The 15,374-nt window shown below is 35.0% G+C and overlaps 2 protein-coding genes across 4 annotated transcripts; one reads left to right on the forward strand and one right to left on the reverse strand.

Moving 5' to 3' along the window:
* The first annotated feature begins 438 nt into the window (after positions 1-438).
* LOC111987418 (non-specific lipid transfer protein GPI-anchored 25) lies at positions 439-1,133 on the forward strand. Its single transcript, XM_024019136.2, has 2 exons — positions 439-823; positions 1,057-1,133. The coding sequence occupies exons 1-2, from the start codon at positions 439-441 to the stop codon at positions 1,131-1,133; spliced, it is 462 nt and encodes a 153-aa protein (XP_023874904.2).
* A 5,715-nt stretch (positions 1,134-6,848) lies between these two features.
* Positions 6,849-13,672, reverse strand: LOC111987468 (probable RNA helicase SDE3). 3 transcript variants are annotated; one of them, XM_065767364.1, is made up of 6 exons: positions 13,416-13,670; positions 13,130-13,218; positions 11,837-12,661; positions 11,572-11,742; positions 7,937-9,391; positions 6,849-7,458 (listed from the first exon to the last, which is right to left on the reverse strand). In XM_065767364.1, exons 3-6 carry the CDS (start codon positions 12,608-12,610, stop codon positions 7,219-7,221), a joined length of 2,640 nt encoding a protein of 879 aa, XP_065623436.1. In that variant the 5' UTR covers positions 12,611-12,661; positions 13,130-13,218; positions 13,416-13,670; the 3' UTR covers positions 6,849-7,218. The 3 variants fall into 3 exon arrangements, with proteins under 3 accessions (XP_065623436.1, XP_023874955.1, XP_065623437.1); XM_024019187.2 differs by having other exon boundaries at positions 11,837-12,623; positions 13,416-13,669; XM_065767365.1 differs by lacking the exon at positions 6,849-7,458 and adding an exon at positions 7,515-7,672 and having other exon boundaries at positions 11,837-12,623; positions 13,416-13,672.
* Positions 13,673-15,374: the final 1,702 nt, after the last annotated feature.

Raw genomic sequence — 15,374 nt, forward strand, 5'->3', positions numbered from 1 at the left:
CTATTTGTATTTAATTGCAAACCAGACAGTAGATATAATAATGATTTCTTCTCTTGTCCTTGAAATTATTCAGCACTTCCAACCTTGATATCTGTCATCCTCAAATTTTCGAGGGTGTCCTTGAGTTTGCACTTGCTGCCTATAAAAAAATAAAATAAAATAATCTCCCAAAAAATTAATTTTTCATAGAAGGGCCTGTGTCAGTGTCAAACTGTTTTTGGAAAAGAAAATTGAAGCGTATAGCTCTCAAAATCAAAGAGCATTTTCGGAATTCCATCCTTTAGAGAAAATAACAGAACTTTCCCGCCACTCAACTATATTTATAACTGCTTTACCAGACTCCAACACCAACAGAACAAACCAAACCCCTCTCTCTCCAAAATCAATCAACAGTCACTCTAAAGACTCCCCCCAAAACTCCCAACCATGATTACGACCATGACTCTGCAGCTCATTGTTCTCGCTCTCAGTGTCACCTCCACGCTCCTCCTCATCGCGGCAGCCCAACCACCACCACCACCGCAGCCATTGCCACTGCCTTCAGGTTGCTCCAACGAGCTTGTTCTGTTCTCGCCATGCCTGCCCTATGTCTCGTCTCCGCCAAACAACCTCTCCAACACTGCCTCCGACAGCTGCTGTGATGCCTTCTCCACGGCTTTAAACTCTACCAATGGTGTTTGCCTCTGTTACCTTGTCCGGCAGCCTTCAATCCTCGGGTTTCCTGTCAATGACACCAGAGTTCTCTCTCTTTCTTCGGTTTGTCCCATTGGAGAAGACAACAACAGCTCCATAAAGATTGGATCTTTGGAGTCACTTTGCTCAGGTACAAAAAGCCAAACCCAGTTCTTGGTTTCTTGAATTCTTGAGCTTTTCTTGGTTAAACTTAGTTTCGATGGATTTTTTTGGGTGTAATTAGGATAAAGTTGGAATCTTTATAGTCGGGTTTTGCAACTCTGTTCCTTTTCTCTTTGCTTTATATTTTTTTTTTCCTAGGAAGAAAAGAAAAAATTAAACAATGAATTAATTGAATTCTACTTTTGGTCTATATTGAAACAGGGTCACCAGCATTACCTCCTCTGCGGAGCACAACAAATACCTCAGTAGTTACAAATCATTCTGCTTCTGGTAACTAGGCAGAGTGGTCTTTTACTCTTACGCACTACTATTTTTAGAAATTTACATTTCCCTTAATGCACAGTTATATCTGGATCACCAATTTTCCATTTCTTTGAATGATTTAATTACTCTTTTTTAAATCTTAGCAACTCATGCAAGTATTAATCAGAAATTAGATTTTAGGGTATATTTTTAATGCTTCATTTGCTATGAGATGGTGTCAACTTATTAAAGAATCAAGTGAAATTCTTATTTTCACAAAAAGAGTTAAATTGTAGGGGCAGAGGTCATAGTGGTTATTTGCCTTATCTTTTTACTTAAAATTGCAGTGCTTTATAAACCAATTTATTTAGCAAACTATTTTGGACATTGCACTTCCCTTAATGCAATTATAGTTAATAAACCAATTAAAGTATCACCAATTTTCCATTGGTTTGAATGATTTAATCCATCTCATTTTTTTTTTCCCTGCCGAATCTTAGCAACTCATGCAAGTCTTAATCAGAATTTAGGTTTGAGAATATATTATTAATGCTTAAATTGTTTTGAGATAATGTCAACTCACTAAAGAATAAAGTAAAAAACTTGATTTCACGTAAAAAATTGAGTGAATTGTAAGGGGGCATAGGCCATAGGGGGGCCATTTGTCTTATATTTTTAGTTAAAATTATTAACATCTTGGCCTTGATACCCAATGTAAATAATAAATTGATCAATTATCACACACTATGACCATGTCAAAACCGACTTATCTTAAATTCCAATTGTAAAATGGTAATTAGACATAAGTTTTGAATTTCCTTATAAGGCAGGAGCCTTGGTGGTTAGTAGGAACATGGTATGATCTCTCAGGTTTCAAATCCCTTTATTGCAGGTCTTAATGATGTTCATTCTCCACCAAATCAGTTTGCTAAGACACCACCCACACAACAGAACTCATCACAAGAACCGGCTAGAATTTCATCGGCCACAACCTCAAAACAACTTTGTAGCAACTACAGTTGCTTCACATCCGGCATAGTGATTCTCCTTGTTCCCATCTCCATTCATCTATACTCATCATGCAACTTATAATTAGCTCTTTCAGCACCCATTTCCCTGGTGGGATTGTAGACAAAGATTCCTTTAATTACTGTTACCCAGCAAATTAGACATGTACTTTGATATGAGTGTGTGCATAAATGTGTATTCGCACTTGTAAAATTTCTACCCCTATATTGACACTACTGGAATTTAACCATAATTCATTGTGTTTTAAAGCCCAAACAAAGAAAAATATGTCAACATTCACAAAATTTGTTTTCCTCCTTTCACGATTATAGCATATGCTAAAAAGTGCAGAATGCTTTAAAGGCAAAGGTAGTGAAGCTCCATTCAGCAAAGAAGACTATATACACTTAAATGACTTATGCAAATCTCAACTAAATGCAGTCTTAATAGAACAATGCAATGTGGATCCCGCTTCAACATTCAACTGCATGTGGATCATAGTTTCCTTTCATGCAAAAATCAAGATATGTGTGAACCTAATTTCGAATATATATATATATATACACCCACACACACCTCTTTTTAAGTGAAGATACAAAACACTCCCAAAAAAAAAAAAAAAACAAACAAACAAACTAACAAACAAACAAACCAAACCAAACCAAAAAAGCACATGCCAGTTTCCTCGTATCCTTAGATGTTGAGAAAATTTACTTCTTCCAACCATAAGACCATTCATCTTCATCCTTATTAGGTTTATTAGGATATTTTGCTTGCAAAGATTCTTGACCTCATAAATAATGTAAAAAACATGGTGCCAGTTTTGCTACCTGCCTCTATTGCTAATGGTTCAGCAGTTGAACTATAAGTACCAGGTCTAACCAGAAAAGACAAAATTTGAAGAGCACTCAACTAAACCATATTCCAGGTGGAGAAATTCCTAACAATTCGAAGTGTATACCTACACACTGCCTAAGCAACATTGATATAAACTTAGTTCTATAAATATACCTGTGTCAGTGTGTGTACAGAATATGGATCTGATAGAGATGCAATCTTTCAGAGGACACCTTTATTATTATTATTATTATTATAATTCAATTGTTACTAAACTAGAAAACTCGTGTAGATGACACTGTTATCATTAGGTTTTGTTAATAGTAATGTGTGGGCTTATATCAGACTCAATTAATAAAAAAATAAAAGCTTGCAGTAGAAAAGAAATTACCTTTTGATGGTTTATAGTTTGTACATTTGGCCGGAACTATAAAAAAGAATCTCGCCCAGAAAATAAATTTCTCATTGAAGGGCCTGTGTCAAACTGTTTAATGAAGCGGAAATTGAAGCGTATAACTCAAAACCAAAGGGCATTTTCGGACTTCCATCCTTTAAACAAACGGAACTCTCCCGCCACTCAACTATATTTTTAACTGTTTACCAGACTCCAAAACTTTCCTTATACCACCAACAAAGAAAACCAAACCCTTCTCTCCAATATCACTCTACAGTCTATCTTTTATTGAAACAGGGTCACCAGCATTGCCTCCCCTCCAGAGCACAACAATTTCCGGGCTTACAAATCCTTCTGGTTCTGGTAACTAAGCAGAGTAGCGTTTTTCTTATTGCACGCTTATATTTGGATCACCAATTTTATGAATAATATTATTCATTTTTTCAAAAAAATCAATCAGCAATATATTCAAGTATTAATCAGAATTTAGTTTTAAGAGTATATTATTTATGCTTAAATTTTTCTAAGATAGTGTCAATTTATTGGAGAATGGAGTGAAAAACTTGTTTTCACAAAACGGGTTAAGTAAACTGTAGGGGCGTAGGTCATATATAGACTAGTGGCTAATTAATTGTCTTATATTCTTAGTTAAAAATGTTAGGGTTTTTTTTTTTTTTTTTTTTTTTTTTATTTTTTTTTTAGGAACATAAACCAATTTAGTTAATCAAACTAATTTGGAATTTACCTTTCCCTTCATGCATAATTATAGTATCACTAATTTGCCATTAGTTCGAATGATTTTTTTTTTTTTTTTTAAAATCTTAGTATCTGTTTGGATTCACGTTGCTCGTCCACGTCTACTGCATTTGCATTTTTAGCCTTTTTTTTTTTTTTTAAGCCATAAAGTTTGACTTTTTCACCCATGCACTCTTCACACGTTTCAAACTTTCTTTGAATAGTGCCGAGTAGCATTGTTCACGCACTATTTATGTGACCCACAAGCACTTTATTAAAAAAATAATAAAAATGGATCCCACGACACTATTCACACATTTAAAAATTATTTTGTTACAGTGTTTTCAATTTTTAGTTTTCAGCAAAAATAAGTTGTATCCAAACAGACCCTTAATAGCTCATGCAAGTATAAATCAAAAATTAGTTTTTTTGAGTATATTATTCATGCTTAAATTGTTCCGACTTCTAAGATAATGTCAGCTTATTAGAGAATAGTAGAGGCATTGGCACAGGCCATAGTGTCCATTTGTCTTATCCTTTTAGTTAAAATCATTAACATCATGATAGCCATGATAACTTTATATAAATTGATCAATCATCACACATTGTAACCATGGCAAAACTAACTTATCTTAAATCCCAATTGTAAAATGGGTATTACTAGAAACTTTGGTCTTGTACTCTTGTCTCTCAAGTTTTGAATCCCTTTCTTGCAGGTCCTAATGATGTTAAATCTCCGCCACATCCAAGCTCGCCACAACAGAACTCATCACTAGAAACAGCTAGAATTTCATCAGCCACAGCCACAAAACAACTTCGTAGCCCTAGCTTCTCATGTGGATGGTTTTCAGTAGTGTTTCTCCTTGTTGTTTTCTTCGTTCAACAATACCCTCTCAACCTAGCAACATATCTTGCTATCCTATTCTTCCTTTTAAAGGCTTTAAATTGGGTAAGCCCTACAATATTTTAACAGCTTCATATATTCTGGGTTATCTGTGACACAAAGGAGGCTCATTTATTTCTACTTTTATTCAGTAATTCAATAAAAGGGACAAAAAAAAGGGACCATAAAGATATTGACCATGCCATGCATGATCATATTTGAAAATTGCTAAGCTCTAATGTATCTTACTTCCACTTGATCCCACTCCCACATAATCTTAGGAATAGGAGCCTCTCCATTTGATAATAATAGAATGTGTACTTCTCTTAACAATCCAAATGTGTTGCCTATTAAGGAATTTACACCTCCATCTCCTTTTATTTTTAGAGGTTTGTAGATGTCTATACTCTAATAACACAAAATAGTTCCGATCACAAACTAGGTTATGGTGTCTTAAGATTTTGACAAAAACCCTAGAAACTAGATAGGATATATTGGAGGTGTGATCCTTAGGAAACCCGTCTTTGGAAAATTGAAAAGGCTAATTATTGCTTCACATCAAACCATGCACATGCTCTTTCCTCAAAAATTCTTATCTTCAAATGTAACACCATATGTATGAAAACTCTAATTGAATAGTTTTGAGTAATCAATATAATGTATAAAAACCCCACTTAACTCAAAAAAACTAAACTTATAAGTTTGGACCCCAACTATGTTATGTTATATTTACCACTTACTCTTCTCATGTAGTATTATTTAATGTGAGACTATCATTACATGAGTTTACCCACACTGCCTAACTAAGCCACTGCAAAATGCAAAATTTGGACATTATCTCCAATGTTCACATTAAAAAAAAAAAAACAGAAACTGTTAAAGCTGCTAGCTGAATTCACGTCCTATAATCTTCTCCAAAAATCACATCCTACTGTTTGCACATTTTGATGGAACTTAAGGATATATATATCTCAGAAAATTAATATTTCCTAGAAGGGCGCATATGACTCAAAACCAAAGGATATTTTTAGAATTCCATCCTTTTCTTTTGCAACTCTGTTTCTTTTCTCTTTGCTTTATCTTTATTTTCCTACCAAAAATAAAGAATGATTACATAATGGACTATTTTTCTTTTTATCTATATTGAAACAGGGTCAACGGCATCATTGCTTCCCCCCCGGAGCACAAAAATATATTCCGTTCTTAAAACTCTCTCCAGTTCCGGTTATCAGGCGGTGTGGTCTTTGCTATTACCAATTTGTCATTTCTTTGAATAATTTAGTTTTACTCTTCCTATTTTTTTAAAATAAAATATTTTAGCAACTCATGCAAGTATTAATCAGAAATTATTTTTCTAATAACGTTGAATCTGTTCTGAGACAGTGTCAACTTATAAAGAAAATAAAGTGAAAAACTTGTTTTCACAAAGAAGAGCTAAGTGAACTGTCGGGGCATAAGCCATATTTGGACAGAAGTCTTTGTTCCGTTATAAGGCAAGGAGCCTTGGTGGTTACTAGAAACATGGTTTAGTCTCTCAAGTTTTCAAATCCCTTTATTGCAGTTCCTAATGCTGGCGCATCTCCACCACAAGTACCAGAGAGATGATCCACAAAACAAAGTTCGCCCCCAGATTATGCTAATACGCCGCCACCCACACAACAGAATTCATCGCTAGAACTGGCTAGAATTTCATCAGCCACAACCACAATACATCTTTGTAGCAGCTACAGTTGGTTCGCACCCGGCATAGTGATTTTCCTTGTTCCTATCTCCATTCATCTAAACTCATCATGCAACTTATACTTAGCTAAAGTGCTTCTTTGATATGAGTGTGTGCATAAATGTGTATTCTCACTTGTCAGAAAATTTCCACCCATCTCTTGATATAGCACGGAATTTAACCACAAACCATTGTGTTGTAATTCCCCGAACAAATAATATTCACAAACTATTTTTCTTTTTCCTTTCTCAATTACAGCTCGGTAAACGTCTGGACTGCTTTATGGCAAAGATTGTAAAGTTTCATTCACTATATAGACTTACATGACATGCAAATCCCAACTAAATGCCATCTTAATGGGACAATGTGACATGGATCCCGCTTCAACATTCAACTGCATGTGGATCATAGTTTCTTGGCATACAGAAAGCAAGATATATGTAACCGAAGTTTGATTGTATGATAGATATACCACTTCTTCTGTGAAGACATAAATAACAAAAGCACATGCCAGTTTCCTCATGTCCCTGGATGTCAAGAAAATTAATCCTTCCAACCATCAGACCATTCATCTTCATCCTTATTAGGTTTAGGATATTCTTCTTGCCAAGACTCTTGATCACATTCAACTTCTTTAGAGGGTAGAGGGTTTTCTTCATCATTGTTCAAGTAATTTTCCTGTGTGGGATCCTCATCAACAAACTCCTCCTTTTCGGGGAGAGCACAACCCTGATATGAGTTATTGTCTGCGCAATGCCATAAAAGCATGTTCCAGTGGGGGTCCTGAAAAAAATGCAAAAGTTAGCAATGTAAAAAACTAAATCCTGAATTTGTTGGCATGTAAGCTCAATCAATTTGATTACTTAATGAGAAGAAAATCACAAGACAGGTAAGTTTAACACATCAGATTTTGGTCTTAATCATATCTGAATTGTTTGACACGTTCATGAATACCTTTTTTTTACCTAACAAAAGAAACCCTGATTTCTCCATGCTTCTGCAAAGGGGAAAAAGCATTTATCCTTTTTATGTCTAATCAACAAGAAGAGTAAAATCCTATAATAAAAAAAACAAGAAGAGTAATATCTAAAAGAGTCATTTCCAAGAAGAGTAATAATTAATTTTATTCACAAGAATAAGAGTAATCTTTTAAAAAATGTGTATCTTATTACCATCAGGTTTTGTTCATAGTAATGTGTGGGTTTTCTTATAGTTACCTAAATTAATCACAAATAATAGCTTGCAATAGAAAAGGCATTACCTTGTTGATGATGTGTGGATTCCCGATTATGACCAACAAGGATATGGCACGGGTTACAGCCACATTAAACCTTCTTGGATTGCTCAAAAATCCCAAACAATACGTTCGGTCAAATTCATTGTGTTTGATTGTTGAACGGACAGTAGATATAATAATTACTTTCTTCTCTTGACCTTGAAATTGTTCAACACTTCCAACCTTGATATCTGTCATATCCAAACCTTCAAGGGTGTTCTTGAGTTTTAGCACTTGCTGCCGATAAGGTGTTATCACCCCAATATCTTCCTCACTCAGATTTCCAGTAGCAGTCAGTCGCCCGATGACCTCTACTACCTTGCTTGCCTCGATTCGGTTAAACCATGATGGATTATTTCCTTCCCTCTCATCACAACCTTGGATACCAAAGAAAAGAACAGGAAAATCCCTGTTAGGAAGGAGTTTCACCCCATCCAAGAAGTCACTTTTGTCATCTTTACATGCAATTAATTCGCTATTATAGAACAGCATTGAAGGGAGATAAAGAATTTCTGGGTGACACCTGTAGTTCCGCACCAATTTTGTAACATAATTTTCCTCCCCATTATAGTAAATGTCAGATTCAGACAATCTTTCCAAGTACGATTTCCCCAATCCGTAAGTTTCTGCCTCTTTAGAGTATATTACTGGACCTAACTGCATGGGGTCTCCAGCAAGAACAACAACTGTCTTTCTTTGACAGAGACTGGCTATAGGAATCATGGTTTCTGGCTCTGAAGCTTGGCCAGCCTCATCCAAGAAAATATGAGAGAAGTGGCCTCGCTTGACATCTTCTGCATAAAGAAGAGAGGCACTCATATAAGTCGATATGACGATCTTATATCGCATGAGAGCATTCGGTGGAGGACACTTGAAGATATGCTCATCAAAGAAGCAAAAGCGGATAATATTAGGTGTTACATCCTCATAGGTACGGGTAGGTGCATTGAGCCTGAATATTTCATTATCGTGAACCTTTACAGCCTTTTCACTGAGGAGCTTCTCTAGAATGTGGTCTGCTGCACTATTTGAAGGGGCACACACAAGAATCCGAGCATTCTTTCGAGTTGTGTAGAGCTGGAGGATTGCTTCCACTAAAGTCATAGTCTTACCAGTACCCGGAGGCCCATGAATCACATAAGGCGGTGCTCCTTTGCAGCCAAGGATCATCTCAACTGCACACATCTGCTCAGGATTAAGATGACATGATATAGGCACCAGCGGCGTGGTTTCAATCAGCCTCATGTTAGGGGCCTCAGATGGAAATAGGAACTCTATCTCTAACCTTGCTGCAGCTTCAATGGCTTGATATAACCTTCTCATGTTGACTCGATTATATTTGAACCGTATATTATAGAGATTCCCATCTCTATGCCACGAGTGAAAGTCTTTAGCAAACTTCAGGTAAACTTCATCAGCTTCAACACGGTGGATAAAACCCTGTAAAAAACCACATTCAATTTTGGGAAAACTGCTCTAGGATTCTAAATATTCAACTAATAGTGAAAAGACTCAATATTTTCTTTTTAATGAGTAAATACTTTATTAGAAATATAGAAGATATAGAAGCATAAATACACAGATGTGTAAAGGAGTCTTTGAAGAATTATAATCTGAAATTTAAACAATAAAAATAAAAATCAAGAAAAAATGAGATAGGATAGTGCCTAAAGTTGACATCCAGTCATAGAACAACCTCAAAAATCTAAAGGGACACGGGATAATGTCATACACCATCAACTGCTTGACCTGTTCTCTCCAAATGGACCACCTGGACAATGTGGAATAGCATTCCAAATGTTACCATTTTTTTATGAACAAGTTTTGTTTTCCAAGAAGCAAGACAAACTCAAAAGCCTCTTCTTCACCACCTGTTGAAACCCAGACCTGGAATAGAGAACACTAGTGATCACATATCTATTGTCATCCAACAGTGGGGCAGAAGAAGACCAACCAATTCACAAGAATATTCACACATACAATCAGTCCACCACAATTAGTCTCCTCTTAATATGGTTATTGCTATCAAATTTCCACCAAAAAATCGCCCTTTCCATATGAATTTTGTACCATATGCTCCTCTAAGGGAAAGTGCTATTAATTTTCCTTTTAAAGGCTATATAAAAACGAATGAACCTAATATTTTTCATTACACACCATGCCGCCATCTCCAAAAAAAAAAAAAAACTGCGCAACAAACTTCAAGTTTCAATTTAGGATGAAATGCACAAAGTAGGATTCCAATAACAAATACTGCCCTCTTCCAATCTTCCCCTATAGGCAGCAAAAGTGTCCTTATCAACAGCTAAAAGAAAAAACTCTAGAAACAAGTCCTTCAAAGCCTTATCCTCACCACATAAATCATGCCAAAATCAAATTCACCTATCATCATCTACTAGACGTGGAAAAAGATCCCATCTGCTCATCCCATGAGATCCTCCAACCTCTATATACTCCAAGCTGCCACTAACAAAGCTTTTATAAAAACTTAACTATCTAACCCTCAACCCACCTTTACTAATAGAATAGACAAAGCTACTTATAGCTTTCACTCAAAAGGCACTTCCTCCTTCCATGAGAATGGGTTCAGTGTATGGTCATGAGTTCAAAACCCACAAGATGCATTTGCAACTTATTGATAAAAAAATTAACAAATTAAAAAAATAATGATGATGATGACGACGATGAAAGAGAACATGAAAACCACCATATTCAGAGGAAATGACTTAGTGTCCAAAGCAATTACAACTCTAAATGGCCAAAACGTTTCAAAAAGTGTTACCGAAAAGTGACATTTGTTCAATTGCTTAGCCATATCTTTCAAACTACCAAGCATATTTTGGTGAAACTTGTTCCATTAGAAACTAAACATCCAAGTTCAAATGAGCACAATAATAACTAATAAATTACAATAAATAAATATATATATATATATATATATAAAGGCTCCAATTATTTCGTTGTAAAACCATGTTTTGAAGTCTGGTGCAACTAAAAATTGCTAATGAATAGAAAACATTTTAATGGTCAATGGAAATTTTAACTAAATCGGTGATAAATAATCTACACTTTGTAAATGCGTAAATCATTTTTGGAGCAGGCATGTAAAAGCATAAATGCTCTAAACTTTATAAAAATGTTTTATATTGAAACAAATGGAGCCTAAACGTAATAGTGACTAACATACACAAGGCACTTTTCAACTATGCACAAACATGTGTCTATTTGACATAGATGAAATACATAAGTCAAATGAGAACTACTCATGTTGGACCATTATCTGCCAAACAGGAAAACATCTAAGGAGGCAAGAATCCTTCAATTTGTTCTATAGCCATAAATCAAAATCAATGGATGGTTGAGAGTATGATGATGATATTTTCTTTTTAATAAGTAAATGAAATTCCCTAAAACATCCAAGAGATCCCAGTAGAACACCACCTATATCTTCTTATCTGAACAATGCATCTGACACAAATAATTTGCCCATCTTTTTAATCAAAATAAAAAAGTTCAGTAGTTCCAGAAACACCTCAAATTTTATAGCAACTAGTATCACACATAATTATAGCTAGAAGTTGCTGATACATTCAAACCATTGAAGACAAACAGACACGAACCTGATATGAAGTAGTCTCATTTTCATCTTCAGAGGCAAGCCTGGCAAAAATATCATCTCCTTGGACAAGTGAAGGCCTTCTCTCAGCAAGACCTGGAACCACAAGGGACAAAAAATGAGCTCCCCTCTTCCTCATAGTTACAGATTCCATGTCATGACCCCTCATGTCTTCCTGTAGTAACAACATGCCAATTTTAGCACAAAATCAAAAAAGGACTCTCATTTAATCATCATTATTTTTCTTTACTTCACAAATAGAAATTTACCTCCAATTGTATTTCTTCCATGACTACTAAATGCCTGAAGAAGTTAGTATAATTTTCAATTGAAAGGCCTTCTTCGACAGCATTAGGGATCTGCTTTTTCTCAAGCAATTCCCTGACTTCCCTTGGAATGTCATATCGAGGAAGTCTGTTCTTGAAAACTTTGTCCGTTTTCTTCGGAGGACGTACACCCATAACAAATGTACCATTAGTCACAACTTGCTTCTTTCTTCTGTCCCTTGAATAAGGCCTTCTAGAAGCCAAAGACTGTGATATGTTATCATCACACATAAGGAACACCACTCGTTCTATCCTCGTACTCTCAACATCAAAATACATAACTGAAGTGTGCAAACCAATTGCCTTTGGTTTGCAAGAGATCCATACAGTCAAGGTCTCTCTTGGCTGAATCATCCTGTCCTCCAAGGTGAAAAAGTCTACATAGCCTCTGCTAGTTTCATTTCCTGATGGCGGCTTCATCAGAGAAAGTTTGAACGAATTCTCAGGAGTTGAGGCAAAAATTGAAACAGACCAGAGAGTCACTGGTTCACTAGTAGTATTCTTGATGGTAATCGACTCTGCAGCGGTTTCTCCTACGACTATTGATTGTGGGTTTCCCCCTGACATAGGAAATGGGACAGAAATAACAGCAGGACCCTCTTGATCTGGGTTGTAACTACACACAGATTGATCGTCCCCAAAATCAAGAAACCCAATTTCTCCTTTGTCTCCAACAGTAGAGAATTCCTCATCCCAGTTACCACCAAAGTCACCCATCACCAAGTAGAGACTAAAATAAACAAACTGTCAGTTTCAATAATTGCAAACCTACAAGAAAGGAAACAACCCCATATACTAAAAGTGCCCAATTTTTATTTGAATAAAAAAAAAAAAATTACATACAATGCTACTAAAAACCCCCCAATTACTTAAGCTACATTGAAAGTATAAAAAAACAATCAAAATTCAGAAAGATCAAGGATAACATAAAAGATCTCAAATACCTAATAAACTCAAAATCAGAAGCACCATAACCTAAAGAGAATCAAGTAGTACTAGATTGCAATAAAGCATACTAATGATGGGTAGAGCCACAACGAGAGTAAAACAAACAGTCATCATTCTGATTGGCATTCCTTACTTTAAGGTTCAATGAACCAAACATCAATGCCCAAATCCCATATAAGAATCAAAACCCCCCACAATAACGTTGTCCACAACAAAAGCACATACAGAAATATTAGAAACTGTATAGAAATCAAAAGGCAAATGCAGACTATGGTTAAGAAGACAAACCGTGGAAGAATCAAAGAGAGACGCTTCTGATGACAGAGACAAAGACAAAGAGAACCCAACTTTGATCAAAGCTCAGCCTCTTCAATAACCTATGACAAAAAGAAAAAAAGTGCTCTCTCAATGCAAATTAACAGTGAAAAATGCAATGACCCCAGAAACAAAATTATATAACCTTCTTGTATAAGTATTTTGATGTGACTTTCATTATATTCCAAAAAAGAAAAATTTTCTAACAAAAAAATGGTAAAGATATAAACTTGATGGCATTGGCTTATTATTTTCATACCTCTGAGTGAAAAATACAGTATCTTGGCAAAGCATTCACAAGAAGGGTATGATTGGGTAATCAAAATGGAACCCAGTTTACCCATTTATCATTAAAAGGTGAAAACTGAAAAGTGAAACCGCTCTCTCTGTAGGGAAGTGTGTGTAAGACTGGTCTGTACTGAAATCTGAAAAGTGAGATTGCTCTGTTCTGTAGAGGGAATGAGAGTCCCATTGTTTTTAGGAGGTGGGTCTATTGTTAAAAGGATTTGATTGGTGGAGCTTAGAAGTGAAAGCGTCTTTATTGTTGGTTTCTCTATTTATTTTTTTTTATTTTTGAGAAACTGTTGGGTTCTCTATTAGTGGAGCCTTGGACTTTGAAGACCCATTAATGCCTCCAATTAATTAAATTGGCCTATTGGAAGTGCATCTCTTAATATATTTATTGTTTATTTTTAGAAAATATTTTTGGTTTTTACTTCCATCTGTTCACGTTTCTTATGTTTTGTTTTTTTTTTGTTTGTGTTTTTTTTTTTTTTTTTCACTAAAATCTAAATGGTAACCTTATTTTTGTTGAATTATCGAGCAATTATGCCTATAAGATGTGTATGTCCCCACATGTGGATGTACTAGGCAACTTCATTAGCAACTGTAACTCCTTAGGACCAACTCAATGAGAGGGCACAATGATAACGCCTTAAAATATATACTTGTTATATATTTATATGGGCGTTATTTCTTTATTACTATGCTTAATTTGTATAATTAAGCCATAATTTGTATTAGTTCCTATTATTTATCTTTACATAATTTCTTGAATAAGATGCTATTCATTGTGTGTAATTTTCTACTTTTAGAAAATTATGTGAGAAAGATGAGTTTACAAGAATTTGTGAGAGAATGAAAGCCAAACTAGAATTAAAGTGGAGCTAAAGGACCATGTCTAATGTCTAAGGAGGTGTAGCTGGAGTGCTTGGATCATCTAACATGATTAGAAACTTCAAATAAGGAAAGAAATCAAAAAGGCAGAATCTGAAAAGGAAAAATCTGATTTGATCACTAATCAGTATTTTGGGCGCTATGGGTTGGAACTGTGACTTAAATATCTACAACTTTTCAGTTTTGAGTTTTCCCAAATTATCAATTTTTGAAAGCCGAAATTAACTCACAAGTTACTGCTGTAAACCTGGACGAAAATTAAAATAATATAAGTTTTATTTTCTTTGGACGCTTAGACACGAGGGTTTTGAGGGGAGGCTGTGAGAACGAATTTTGGGGAGAGAAATCCTTGTATTTTCCTTTCTCTAATGGCAGCTTAAACTCTTTACTAGGGCTAGGGGTTATGTTTCTTCTATACGGTATGAATATTTAATGTGATTCTTTCTAAGATTTTATCAACGACATATTTGATTGTTCAATTAGATTTCTTTTGATGTATTAGTTATTCCATGCTTTCAATAAGTTCAATCATGCTTTTCTTATTGTTTAGATGAATTTCTAATAGTTTCAAATAGAAATCAGGTTTTAAAGTGAATGGGTTTTTCTGAAAACTTTTCTAACCACATTATTAATCGAGGTTATAATGCGTTCTTGAATTGTCTCAATTCAACTGAATCATAAGTTTTTATTGTATAAGAACAATCAATTATGAAATATATAATTTCTTAAATCACAAAGAATTTCATATCAATATAGGGAAACACCCAATGCCCTGGTATTTACATTATTGATTTAAATCAATTTTTATTCTAATTCTTGTTAACAATCACCAAGCAAAATTACTTTTCTTCTTCACCCAAATTGTTATTTAATTATATTGTCTTTGAATTTACCCTGCTCTTTGTGGTTCGACCTCGGTACTCCGAGAATTATATTGCTACGATCTCCTGCACTTGGGAGTGAGCAAGCACACAATCACAGAACAGATCCAGAACAAGCATTTATATGTGATATGATTATATAATTACATCCCCCCCCCCCC

Source organism: Quercus suber, unplaced genomic scaffold (assembly GCF_002906115.3).
Source record: "Quercus suber isolate HL8 unplaced genomic scaffold, Cork oak 2.0 scaffold_798, whole genome shotgun sequence".
NCBI classification, from domain to species: domain Eukaryota; kingdom Viridiplantae; phylum Streptophyta; class Magnoliopsida; order Fagales; family Fagaceae; genus Quercus; species Quercus suber.